We start from the raw sequence: 14,396 nt of genomic DNA, 5'->3' as shown, positions 1-14,396 counted from the left end.
AAAAAAAAAAAAAAAAAAAACAAACCCAGATAGCAACATCCAACCCATAATGTCTGTAATTTGACCTCCTTTACCGAAGAGGAAACTCAGGCTCAGAGAGGTGAAATATCTCGCCTGGCTTCACAGCCAGTTGTCAGCAGAGTCAGGATTAAAGTTCCCTGATCCTGGTCTGGTGCTTATTACACTGGAGCACAAGCAATGGCCGCCTCACCTCTAGCAATAGGACTGTTTGGCATTTTCCTTGGTGGAAGTATGACCTAGGCTCTGGCCAGTGGCTACCAGACCTATCACCTGGGCATGGCATCACTGCTGCTGCAAGGGTATATGGCTGGGCAGGGAAACACTGCAGACAGGTACAGACAAACTCAAGTGAGGGGCCTGGAGAGGATAGGGCTTTCAATATGTCAGGGGGGCCTGGTCGTTGTGACAGGTACCCCCAGTCCACTTCAAAAGCCCTGATGCCCTGGGGACTCAGGAGAGTTGACATCAATGCAAGCACTTCTGCCCTGCTCTCCCTGCCCAAATCCCTCAGTTTAGTGAAGGCTCTCAGGGCCCCTATCCTCCAGGTTCCTCACTCCCCGCCAAGGTGCTGGGACCCGTGGCAGGAAAAGAATGTTTACTTAAAGGCTGACAGTTCAAAAGGAGTGGGGGCTGGGGGATCCTAATGGCACCACAAGTTTGCTTTATTTTCCAAACTCTGCCCCAGGGAAAGGTGATCCATCTGCCTACAAACCGGGGTGGAATGTCGGCTTCATCCTCTTCCTAGCCAGCCCAGGCTGAGGGCTCTTTCTGGGGCCTCTGGTCTGGCCAGCAAAGGTGGCAGACACTGATAATAGGGAGGGAGTCAAAGGTTAAACAGCAGAGATTAGATGAACACAAAGGCTTGTTAGGAAGTGTTAACATCTTCCCTGCAAACATACACAAGAAGCAGAACCGGGAGAGAAGCAGCCGGGCACACACAGCTCAGCCGAACCCAGGGGGCCTGTGTAAGCCCTTGCTGCGCAGAACGTGGGGACATCCTTTCTGCCTACCTGGCTGTGTGCTGGGGAGGGGGGACAGGGACACACCTGTGTACTCTCAGAGGGGCACCATCAAGGCACATTCCCCAGGCAGGGGTAGTAGGACTGGAGAAAGAGTCCCAGGGCTTGGTCTCAACAGCAATGACAAGATCAAAGGGAACTTGAGTTGCATGACTTACCCCAGCTTCCCTGTTCTACTCCCATCACCTCTCACGAGGTGGGGGGATGGAGGCAGAGTAGGTCTGGAGGCTCAGCTCTGTTATGAGTATTCTAATGGATTTAGTTTATTGGCTGAGGTTAAACCATTTTCCTCAGGGGCTTCTGATGGGCAGTCTTCAAGGGAGTACGGGGCATCTGCTTTCTCTCCTCAGGGAGCAGCCCACACTCCCTTATCTCCATCCCTGGCCTTGGGGTTTGCCCTGAGAAGAACCATGCTTCACCTTCTCACCAGCACCTGGACTGGAGAGGGACCCACTGTGCTTCTGGAAAAGTCCAAATGCTCAGCCTCAGGCAAGCCCTAGGTAGGCAGCAACCATTTCTTAGGCGTCAACTGTGTCCCAGACCTTGAACTATGAGGTGGGGATTTAAGGATGAAGAAGAAACAGGCCATATCACTGCCCGAGGAGACCCTGTGTTTCTGCTGAAACTAAGCCTTTATAGTGTGGTGGTTCCTGGACTTTTCGCTGATGCACAACAACCCCCATTCTCACCTGCCTTCACTGTCCTTGGTCTCGGCCACACAGTGAAAGGTGACATTTATGAATGCTAACTCTGTGCCAGGCCCTGTTCAACACACACTGAATCCTGAAAACAGCCCTCTCAGGTTGGTTGGTTCTGTTATCCTCTTTTACAGAAGAGTAAACTGAGGCACAGGAAAGTTAGGTATCTTGCCCAAGTCATAAAACTGGTAAAGGGAGATACCCTTACTACAGTGATAATCCCCCCAATCTCCTCACCCCCCCCCCCCCCCGCCATCGCTCTACATTCTCACCTCAAAGTAACAGACCACCTGGTCTAGGTTCCCTGCGTCTGTCCAAGGGTGGGGCAGATATGGGGGGTGGTCACCCCCAGAACCCAGCCACCCTGCAGGTCTCCTGGACACTCCCTCTAACACAGAGTGGGCTTCCTTTCTGAATGTAAAAGTGTCCAAAAGATGTATGTGGAAGCAAAGGCTCTCAGGAGGACTCCCTGGCCCTGTCCTGTGACTCTGGACAGGCCACTTAACTTCTGGGCCTCAGTTTCTTCCTCCAAATTCCTTTCTAAAAATAAAGGAGCTGCCCTAGATGAACTTTAAGTCGCTGTCAAAGGGACTGGAACAGGCCAACTCTGTACCTCTCTCGAACTGTGCCAAAAGGACAGCTCCTTCACTTTGGCTATTTCAGAAATGATCCGCTGCACCCTATCACTCTCTCTCTGCTGTCTCCCCGTCCCAATTCCTAGTCCTTTCCCAACCCATTCTCCCTTTTAGTGAACTGAGAAAGGGCACAAGAAGCCAGGCCGTTAGAGAGAGACTCTGGAGGAGGCTGAAAGTAGAAGCAGGATGGCTGTGGAGTCACATGGGCCACGCCCCACACACCTCCAGTGGGTGCTCTGCACACCTGCACACAGGCTTGGCCAGAGTGGTCGAGAGAAGCCTCTAGCCAGTCCGTCCCTTAGAGAATCAGTCGGCAAATCTCCCCTTCTTTCTTAAACATCAACACTCCAGGCAAACTGGTCACCCCTGCCTACAGTAGCCCCTCGTAGAGAGTCACAGCACACATTCACATACTAAAGGCACTCAGAAGTCCTACCAAAGTGAGTTTCCTAAAGTTATTTGACCACAGAATCCTCTTTTCTAGAGATGCCTATTAACACTCCCACAGTGTTAGTATTACCGATGTCAAATCAGCCAAGCTCTCCTCAGGTTCTAATTTTCAAAGAATTGTTGAGGGCCTGCTTCAGGCCGGGCATAGGGCTGAGTGTTTGTACATATACGATTTCATAATTCCCCAAGCAATCTGTGACGTACGTATGAGTATTCTCCTATGATATATGAGGAACCCTTGCCCCAAATGCTACGGGTAATACGTGGCAGAGGCCAGATTCAAGCGGACATCTTCCTACTCCACATCCTAGCTCATTCCACTTATAGCTGCCAGCTTCTAGGCTGAGGCTAGGAACCTTCTTTCTGCACAAACACTCTTACTGGGAATAGATGGTGCCACAATGGGATCCTGGGAAAGCACTTTCTTCCTTCCCTGATTCATCCCTTGCTATTACCTGGGGCCAAGGACATAATACACTGGAATCAATTCCTTCAAGAGAAATGGCCAACCCAGTTATTCAGAGACAAAGCAGGTATAGACAAAGGAACTCTGGCTTTTACTGGTAACCATAATCCAGAATATCAGAATCGGGGCAGGCATGGAACCTCCAGGTGAAGGAAGTCAAATCAGAAAAGCCACAGTGTGATGGAAACTGAAGAGGCCTGGGCACTGAAACCATCACTAACTATCCCTTCAGTAAGTCTGTTCATCATGCGGACTTTATAGATAATCATTCATATATAGCACAACAATAAAAATACATACCCTGTCCACCACTGGATGGTGTGATGATCAGAAAACAGATTTTTAAAGTATCTTGAAAAAGCTAAACACTGCTCAAAGGAATAGCTATTGAGTTCTGTATATTTCGGGGTAGTAAAGGTATAGGACATCTTCTACTCCAGGTAGAAGATGAAAATGCCACTAGGCTCAGAAGAGCCTGTTAGGGGTTTAGCAGCCTCTCTCACCTTCCTCCCAGCAGAGGATCCTGAGGAAGGCTGTGCTGAGCCAGGCTGGGCCGCTGAACCTGAGATCTCATTGTAGGCTCTGAAGTGGGCACTCACATACTCCTCTCCCCTCTTTGGGAATCCAATCCCGGCCCTGCTCACTCTGGGGCACTACTCGCATCCCACCTGGCCTTACCCATCAATTCAAAAATGTCTCCCCCTGCCTTGGGCGCCGGAGTGGGCCTCTGGCCACGGAGCGCCTGGTCGAGAGCGCCACCTATGGCTGAATACGCACAGGAGATGGGACCCAGAGGATCTGCCTGCAGATGAATTTTTTGGTGAGCTAGCTAGCCTCTCTTTTCTCACTCCCTGGTAATCACATTTCTGCTGGATATCTGTATTTGACAGTGACCTCTGGGGGACAAAAGGGAGGCAGCAGCCAGCTCCACAAACTGCTGGGCTGCAGATTCAAGTGCTATCAGAAGCACTTTTGTTCCTAATTTGGGCCCAGGGCCTCTTACGCCAGGGAATGTTTGCTGAAGCACGGAGTTTGTTTTCCTAAAGGCAATTTCTCTGTTGCCTGAAATTGCTACATTCCACTTTAGGCACTGACTCCTGTTAATGATGAGAACAATAACAGGAATAAACTGCCTTTTATCTGAGAGCTTCAAAGTGCTTTATAAACGCAAATCCTTATTATTATGACTTTGTATTTATAGACAAGGCCCACTTCAGGGGCTGCTGGCTGCGTGTACAGCAATAATCCTGAAATTAATTCATTCATCTCTACCCCTTCCCCACCACTTAACCCTGCCAAAGTGAGAGGGTGTGGGGGTCATAGAGGAGGGCAGAACCCAGGGCTGCACCAGGGGAGCCTGGGAGGCACGGACCTTGAGGGAGATGGGACGGGAGGCTGGCACCACACCACCTGAGAAGATGGACAAATAGCTGGGTCCTCCTTACTGCTTGTAAATCAGTGGATGATGGGGACACCTCTGGCCTAAGCTTAGCACCCCATGAGACATGTTGGGTGGCTTCACAGTCTGTGGACCAGTAACTCATAAAACCTCCCATCTCAATGCACCAAATCTATTTCATGGGAGTTGGTCCTATTCTGCAATCCCTGACTCAGGTCACAACCGAGTCATCACAGGGCTCTTCTCTTCTCCTGTGATCAGTCAGAGCTCCAGAAACTCAAACGAGATCAATGCATTTCCAAGATGATCAGCCCAGAAGCAGCCCTGCCAGGATTAGATCTCCACTTTGGTCACCTTCTGTCCCCTCAACCCCACATTTTGCCTTCCCCTAGCAGACCATGAGAAGAGGAGCAAAAGGAAGTCTAGTAATCCCTTTGAAACATAATGCAAGTGACTTCATGCAAGAGACTTCCAAGAGGCCAAAGCACCAGCTCACTGTCCCTCAGTTCAGGGAGGGATAGGTTTGCTGCTCCCAGACCAGTACTTTAAAGTTCGATAACTGCCACCTCAGACAGGTGCACCTTCCAGGCCATGGCTCCCTGCCAGCTCCAACAGTGATGTTACCAGGCCAAGTTCATCATGGACTGGATCCAGCCAGAGGTCAAGGCACAATAACCTTACAGCAGAACCACTTAAGATCACAAGGCAATGGCCGGGTGATTCCCTCAACCTCTCATTCATCCAGCAAATATTTATTGAGCCCCAGTCTGTGCCAAGTACTGGGCCAGATACTCATTGTTCAAATTTCCCTGCCCCGGTGGAACTGATTACAATATTCAAGCTGGTCCTGCAGAGAGAAAGCCCTTCAGCTTTTAGCACCTACTACAGGGCTTTAGTGAAGCCCTCCTACCTCCCTCAGAGCTGGACAGCAGGCTTCTCTGCCCTCTGAGGTGGGGAGCCATCTGAGCCCTAACCTCAGGTCAAACCCCACCCCCACCTTGCTCATACACAAGCAGGCAGGTGCCCACCATGCCACTTACTTTTTGTTGGTTGTTCTGACGACAACACAGCGCTCCTTCTGGTCCACACAGACACTGTAGACATCCTTAGGGTACGGGAGGTTTCGAATTCGCCACTGGAAACTCATCTTGGTGTCCTTGCGCATGAAGATGGGCTGCAGAAGGCAAAGCCAACTTGAGGACTATTCTTGGAGGGGGGTGGGAAAGGATGGCTCCCCCCTCCACAAAGCTCTATCAAGGGGCACAATGGGAGACCCTCAGCTCTTCCCTACAGCTCCCCTCTGATACTGCCATTGCTGTAACATTCTAGGCCTGGAGCCCTCGCCCTGGGATGACTAAGCCAAAACCCTTTGGGTACTCATTCAAGCAAACATTTCTAGAGCACTGTGTCCAGGTGGGTACACTGGAGATGAGGAGGTGAACAAGACATGGCGCCTGCCCCCGAGGGCCAGCAGCCCACTCCCCCAGCCTCCCCAAGACACCTGACAGACAGACATACATTGGAATTGCTTTCCGTGATGAGTTCAGGCCCCAGGCTCCCTGCTCCTGGGAGTGCTGGCTCTCCCACCTCAATCTGCCACTGGCCCAAGGCGCCCAGGGCACTCTTCACACGCCACTTCCTCACTGAGGAGAGAAGGAAGCAGTGGGATTATGGGGAAGAAAGGTACTCTGCTTCTTTCTGCTGAATCATCAATATCACATTAGGTAACTGGAACAGGATAAAAGTGGGAGCTACAGGCTTTTACACTGGCTTTATCCATCTGAGCAGGGACCTCACAACCTCTGAAATCTCAGGAGAGTATTTCAATATTAGACAACGTGTAAAGCCCATATCATGGGTGCCCAGACAAAAGGAATTAGAACAAAGCTCTGAAAGGCGCCAAGTGGAGTTTAGAAAACCCCAGGTGTGACTTCATGCAAAGGGAAGACGTGAATGTTAGGAAAAGGGTAGCTACCAGTAACAGGGAAAATGTGGATCCCCAAAAATGTGACATGCATTTTTCCCTCTAAAAATGGGCAGAGGAAAAATGAAGTAAGAGGGTGAAAGCTGATAGGCAGATTTGTCTCATGATTCAGAAAGTCCAAATATAGAAATTCACTCATCTCAGGTGCACATGGCTTAAAACAAAAGTCCCAGAGTTGTATTTACAGGAAATTTTAGGCACACACCATATTTTAAATGCATTATTTATAAAAGATCTAATGTACATTTTTTGTAGAGTGGAATCATCCTTTTATAATGCAAATAATCATCTCTATTTTACAACCCAGATGTTTGCATAAGATTTTTATTTTTCAATTAAGCCACATACTTTATGGAAATTCTAAGTGAAAAGACTAATTCAGTAAACACTAACTGAAAGCCCCTGCTGGGATGCTCAGGAACCCTGCTCAGCCCTGTCACAGTGACTGCTGTCAGCACGCCCATGGCCACAGGGGGCTTTCGCGAGTGCGACCCCTCTGTTCCTTCCCTGCCCGCAGCAATGGGGGTCTTCCAGGTGGCAGTCCCAGCGTTGCTCCAGGCCAGCAGCCTTCCTGAAGCTGCTGTGAGGAGCTAAACAACTCAGAAAGTGCCTGGCGTCCTGTCGCAGTTGCTCCTTTTTCTGGGCCGGGGTGGTGAGAGCTGCAATGCGATTCTCAGGATGGGTTTCTTTGAGACCTTCTGGGCAGCTGTGCCAAACCCAAACACCCTCACTGCTCTAAGTAAGGCACACAAGCTGAACACAAAAGTATGCTGCACAATTCGAATTTTCCCTTTAATATGTGCTTTTATAAGGTCTGGTGCCTTCTGCAGTGTGATTTTATTACGTCTCAGGGCCAAAAACTCTCCCTAGAAACACATTTCCAAGTTTACAATGCAAATAAATAAGGAAGAGTAAAACTTGGAAATATACTTTAAAGGCAACTTTTTTCTTTTTCTCACAAATACTTCTTCTCTCTTAAGTGAATGGACTGTGACCAGAAGTATATCCAAATCTATTCATGTAATACTTTGCTTATTTAACTGGAAGCCAGCCTTCTGGGTTGCAGTGTTCACAGTTGCAAATTCAGAAGCGACAAATGCCTCTAAGTGGAGGTTTCCTGTGACAAGACCCATGTATCTCACTCTTTATTGTAGGAAAGATCACTCCCAGATTCTCAGACATGTATAAAATGCTATGTGTAGAATAAGGCAGGAAATTAATTTTTTCCCAGGCATACTGACAACAGCATGACGGGATAGCTCACATCAAGGGCAGCGACAGAACTAAAAAGGATGTGGGACCATTTGGTGTGAGGACAAACAAACATCCTTAGACCCTGACAGGATCACGATATAATAGAACACAGTCATCACAGAGTTTAAAGGTGGAGGTTCCTTTAGAAAGCATCTAGTCCAATACCTGTATTTTTCAAATGGGAAACAGCATTTCTTCCCTGCCTGCTCTCCTTCAACCCTTGCCACCACTCTTCAGGGGAGAGTATGAAGAATTACCAAGGCTCAGAAAGATACACTAACTTGCAAAAAACACAGCTAAAATTCAGGTCTCCTAACTTCAAGACCAGAATTTGAATCATTAGTAAAAGGCTAACTTGTATTCTATAAACATTCAATAAGCATACATGATATTTTAAAAGGTTCACTTAAAAAAAAATGAAGCTCTATTTCTTTTTTATATTTTAGCATTTAAAGGAAAAGCTTCAATTATTTGAAAATGTATTGATAAGTTATGAAAACCTAACTATCTGGGGCTTGATAAGTGAGGCATCCTGTAATCATGGACCCTGTTAAATCATTTGTCCTGAGGCACGATGCCAGTGTGGCCAGGAGAGGCAATTCCGATACCAGGATTTCCTGTCTACTCTTTTATCCATGGAATACTGGGTTTGGAACAGAAACATTCCCAAGGAGTACCCTAAGGAGGAGGAAAGTCAGCTACTGGTTTCCTTACTGCTGACCTTGAAAGCCACTCAGGTCACAGAAATTTGGACCCTTGGCTGTTTTGTCTTTTTTTTTTTTTTTAACACCTTGGAATTAAATTCTTTGTTAGAATATGAAGAAAGCCTCCGTATTCATTCCCTTGTGAGATAAGATCCAACAAATGAATGGGTGAAGTCCTTGTTATTTCTCCCATGGACGTGGGCATGAATGCACACATGCAAATACATTTTGTCTTGTCTTTCTTGTCCTGTCTTTGTTCCTGAACTCAAGGACAGCTCCTGCGGCAACAGAAGACTGTTTGCACCTGCTGTCACTCTGATTTGATTATATGTTAAACCCAAACTGGTGTGTGCAAGGCAGCTCCCTGGGACGCTGTCATATCTTCCTGGCTGAGCCAGGGCCAGTCCTTGGAAAGGAGACTTTCAATGACCCTGTAAAGGGTCTGATGGGGAATATATGAGGGAGGCAGCGCCTGGGGCCTTTTTCCTAAGTCAGCAGGAAGCAGGCTGATGGCCCAGACTGCTGAAAGGAGGCCCCATCTTTCAGGTGGGCTAGAAAGTGGAGGTCCTAAAAGGCCTCTTTCCCCAGAGCTCCAAGCCCTGGCCCACTTCCAATGTGGATAATTACATTCCCCTTTCCTAAGTACTCCCTGCAGCTTAAACTGGATGCAGGATTCTTCTTTTCTGCCCTAAAACACTGCAACATTGCTATGTGGCTATTAAACAGCTGCCACGTCCCATCCCTGAGGAGGCTGAAGGGAATCGAGTGGGTCATTTATAAAGCCGGTGAAGTGCTTGGGGATGAAAGTGCTCAATATCCTCCAAATGCAGCCTGGGGTGGTTAGGCTGGCGGTCAAATACCAAAGCAGATTAAGCCGGTAATCCGAATGTAATCGCTGGGGGACGGCCTGCCCTTCAGCCTCTGCCCCCCTGGACATGCTGTGTTCTTCTAGGGCTGGTTTGATGTTCCGATCATTGTTATGGGGCCCTTCAGTTTTTTCCTCTATGAATACACATACAGCATTCACTGTGGGGGGTGGGAATGAATAGCATTGAGAGGGCAGAAAAAAAATATGACACTACTATGCTTATTAACACCGACCGGAAGAGCTCCAACCCAGACAGATGTCCTATCGGTAATTCTCTCTGTAAATTACTTTCTGGGTTTTTTGGACAGAAAACCAGTTTGGCCAATTATCCAATTTGTATAATTAGCTGAAAAAACGGAAACTATTCCCATTTACACCCACAAAAACCCCATCCATATTTTGCTTCAAAGAATGCACAAATGAAAGTTCAGGTCCTGGGATTATTTATACTTAAAAATGAAAAACAAACAGTATTTTGCAAGCTGGCGGAGGTAGGGTGGGGTGGTTGGAGACGGGTAAGAAAAGGATCAGCTGTTCAAAGGGCCCAGTGGTTTGAGTGGGGTGTTCCTTGCCGCCCATCTCTGTCCTGCTCCCTCCAGCCCCTACCCGGGTCATTCTGGGGAGAACAAGATTTAGTAAGAAAAGAAAACAGGATTAAATAACCTCAACTCCCAACAGAATGTTCTTGTGGATTAAAGCATGGGTTCTTCATCAGATAGACCTAGGCTTAAATCCTAGCTCTGTAACTAACCAGCTGTGTGATTCTGAGCAAGGTGCTTATCCTCTTGAAGCTTCCATTTTTCCCAACTGTTAAATGAAGACAGCAGTAACCTACCACACTGGGCTGTAATGTGGTTGGTTCGTGTAAACCACTTAGCATGGCGCCCAATAAAAGTTACGGTATTGCTATCATTAGGTAAACTTTAGTCAGACAACGTTCTCCTATGAACCTCCATTTCTACTTTTAAGAAAAAGGAGTTTGGAGGCCACTGTCTATTCTCCACCTGCCAAGAGGGAAAATGACAGTTCATGTGGGATGCTACAAATGAAGGGACCTGGACTTTTTTTCATTTTAATTTCATGTCCAAGCACAACTAAGATGCCTTGGGTTTTATTTGTTTGTTTGTTTTTACAGCCACAACCCCGACAGCTGTATTATTTGCTCTGCGTGGAGAAGAGAGGTGACGCTGGGGGCTGGGGGAGAAGAGCTGCCGCTAGTCCCCGGCCTGGTGATGGTGGTGGTCAGCCCACGTGACCTCTGCTTTCATAAGCTCACCCCTGTTAGGCATTCCAAGGCTGTCACCCCCTGGGAGCGCTATAAATTACAATGGTTTGTGAGAATATTACTACTGTACTGGTTTCCACCAAATCAGTGTCATATGCTAAACACATCAAGATTTTTAATAGTACCAGACTAAACCAATTGGGACTGGAACCCAAGCAGCTCATAATAAGAAGGGATCAACACTTCACTCTGCGGCTGAACATGCACAGGACACATATTTTAAGACTGGAGACTAAGAGAATGCAAACCAGTGTAATCCGTGTTGTCGGTTCTAGACATTTATGAGCTGTCAGAAAAAGGGAAAAAGAAATTCCCCCGCCAATACTACCTGTCAATCAGGCCCAGGAAGAAATTAAAGTCAAGAATAATGACAAGAAAATAACCCAGCCCATGATTCCATCATTGGTCTTAGCATTTCAGGTGAAATTTAATAAAGAGACCAACTCCCACTGCTGACAGCCTCCGGCCCTGGGTCAAAGAACCAGCCACCTAGCTCTGGGAAGTCGGTTAATGCTGATGTGCATACCTGAGAACAGAGAATGAACAAATCGAATAATTCCCAGAAATCTGAGCTACGGCCCCTATTCATGAGCGTATTCTTAGAGGAAAAGGGCTGCAGGAATGAAAATGACAATGCTGCAAAATCACCGTTTCTACCTCCTACTCCCTTTGATTCAGACCTTCTCCAAAATGAGGGACATATTTAATAGAGTCACTTCTGAGGCAAGGTCAAAAGCTGCGCCTCTGATACTTGTTTGTTCCCGATATGACTTCAGAAAACAAAACAAAAAACAGACAAAAAAAACTGCAGTGAAATCCTGCCCTTACCACTACTCAGCCTTCAAGGCTTACTTCCAATTCCACCTTCTCTGTAAAGCTTTTTCCCAACGGTTTCTTTACATGCCCATTCCCACCTTAGAAGAATTACTCACTCTCTCATTTGTCTGGGGGTGGAGTGAGGTTTACTGGTCAAGCGGACGCCCACTCCACCTCTGGTGTCCAGCCCTGACCTCAGATTATTTTCAGGAACAATCCTGCCTCAAGGGCTTCAGTCTCCCTGAGCTTCCACATGTGGTGCTGGGATCCTCCCTGAAGCCTCAGCTATGCGTGTTTACCTGTGCTTAGGTCACCCCAAGTGTTCCTAAGGGCCCGCTGGGGGTCCTGTCACTTACCAAGTAGTTCACTTGTCTTCTCATCATATTCTTCGGCCATTTCCTTCCCATCTGGGAACAAATAGTGCACCTTCCTTCTCCCTAGGCACAAAACAGAGAGTGCCTTACCCCTGAGCCTCCTCTTGCCTTGGGCCTTGCAGGTCAAGAGATCTTCCTGGGAAACACTAACAGCCTTGGGCATGTTAAAAAAACCTTCCCAGAGCCTCCCACGAACTCCTTGCCAACCATTGCCCACCACTACTCTAGGACATGTCCTGGGACTCACTTCCTTTCTAAGCTTTCTCTGAACATGTCTTTACTCTGCTGATTCTTCTACCAGCAACAGCTCCAAACTTCTTCCCAAATGCTGAACTCCTCCTTGCCCTTCAAAATCCAGCTCAAATGTCACTTCCACTGTGAAATCTTCCTAAACTATCACTCCTAACCACCTTGGCAAAATTCATCACTTGTTTGTTTATGCCTCTCTGGTGCTTTATTCATATCCACAGTGGAGCATTTATCACATACTATACTTTTAAAAGCATCTGTTTCAAGAATGATATCATATTTATCTTTCTCTCCCCAGTTCCTAAAACCAAGCCCATGTGCTCAGGATATTGAACTGGGTTTCCCGACCAAGGCCTCCCTCCAGCCGTGCCCTCGCTCTGCCTTCTTCTGTACATCTCTAGGCCATCTCTATCACACATCCATACGATGTTAGTCCCCGTGTGTTCTCCTTACAGCATTTACCTTGGTATGATTTTTATATGTATTTGTGTGATTTTTGGATTATTGCCTGTCTCTTCTACTAAGGTAAGAGGGGTTTTATCCCCCCACCTATGGTTTCCCTATCACTTAGTATAGTATTTGGCATATTTTAGGAGCTCACCTAAATACTGATTGAGAGTTAATGAACATTGCTTCATCTTTCATTGAAAGCACAGAAGAACCCAATGGCGTCTCTTAGACCAGCTCTTCCACCTATGTAATATAATACTAAGCATTTTCTTAAAAGTAGCTATATAATTTCCCCTATTTTTACAGATAGGTAAGTAGATATAGGTAGGCTCCTCAGTGAGACTAATAACAGTACCAATGCCCGGTATACAGGTACCTAACGAATGCTTGATGAATAGAGCCCCAAGGCCCTTAACCAGCTAAAGCAGTCACTAGCCAAAACTTGCAACTGTTATCTGATCTACCAAGCCTTTTCACTGTCCATTCACTCCTCTGAGACACAGTTCCCTTGAGTCATTCCGAATTTGTATTCTGGGGAAACTCACCCCCAAATTTGCAGGGCCTCTCAGCAGGCGCCTAGATTACACCACCTTTACTCATTTGTTTGGCTCATAGAGCTATAAGAGGTTGTCCTGTCAGGAGTGGGGTATAAGGTGCTCCCTGTGAGTAGCTGAGGGTATCTGGCCTGACTCTCTTCTCCCCTGGAGTCCAGTCTTAAGTGCAGGCAGGATGCAGTGCTTACTATGGGCCAGGCACTTTACATGTTTTATTGCATTTATTCTCAAAATAATCCTATGTGCCTCCAGTACTTGTATTTCACAAGTAAGGAAAACTGAGGATTAAAGGTCATGTAACTTGTCCAAGGTCATAAAGCTAGGAAATGACAGCCCAGGCTTAAACCCACTTGAGGCCAAAGTTGATCCTGTAATAACCATACTAGGATATCTGTATGGCTTTAAGGTTATAAGAATGAACAATGTTCCAAGGGTTTATTGTTCATGTTTCTAGTGAATTACCTGTTTAGGCCTTAGCCTATTTTATTTGGGTATTCATCTTTTTCTTACTAATCTGATTGAACTTTGTATATATTAAGCACGTGTCATATATGTTGCAAATGTTCTGTTTTAATTGCCTTTTAACTTTGTTTAAGGTGGGTTTTCCCAAACAAGTGTTTAATTTTTATATAGTCAATTGTTTTTTCCTTTGTGGTTATTATCCAGAAGTTGTGCTTAGAATATCTTCCCGTACCCAAGATTCTATGTGTACATATGTGTACATATGTACACATAGAATATGTACATAATCTATGTGTACATATGTATGTGAATATAAAAAATCTTAAGTTTATTACTATGATATTTTGGTGAAAGAAAAAAATATAATAGGAACACCTCAATACATAAGGCAAATACTAACAGCCATAAAAGGGGAAATCGACAGTAACCCATTCATAGTAGGGGACTTTAACACCCCACTTTCACCAATGGACAGATCCTCCAAAATGAAAATAAATAAGGAAACACAACCTTTAAATTCTACTTTAAACAAGATGGACTTAATTGATATTTATAGGACATTCCATCCAAAAACAACAGAATACACATTTTTCTCTAGTGCTCATGGAACATTCTCCAGGATAGATATCTTGGGTCACAAATCAAGCCTTGGCAAATTTAAGAAAATTAAAATTGTATCAAGTATCTTTTCCGACCACAACGCTATGA

General features: G+C 46.3%; 1 protein-coding gene across 1 annotated transcript in view; it reads right to left on the bottom strand.

Moving 5' to 3' along the window:
- The window catches only part of DPCD (deleted in primary ciliary dyskinesia homolog (mouse)), a 26,263-nt gene that overhangs the window by 5,699 nt on the left and 6,168 nt on the right, over positions 1-14,396 (bottom strand). The window contains exons 2-4 of the mRNA XM_027113078.1: positions 11,956-12,036; positions 6,207-6,331; positions 5,729-5,862 (exon numbers count right to left, since the gene is read on the bottom strand). Of these exons, the coding sequence (XP_026968879.1) occupies positions 5,729-5,862; positions 6,207-6,331; positions 11,956-12,036 (340 nt within the window). The remainder of the gene's footprint in view (positions 1-5,728; positions 5,863-6,206; positions 6,332-11,955; positions 12,037-14,396) is intronic.

This window comes from Aethalodelphis obliquidens, unplaced genomic scaffold (assembly GCF_003676395.1).
Source record: "Aethalodelphis obliquidens isolate GAN/ISIS:26980383/991018 unplaced genomic scaffold, ASM367639v1 scaffold11, whole genome shotgun sequence".
Lineage (NCBI taxonomy): Eukaryota > Metazoa > Chordata > Mammalia > Artiodactyla > Delphinidae > Aethalodelphis > Aethalodelphis obliquidens.
This window is presented reverse-complemented; position numbering and strand designations above follow the sequence as displayed.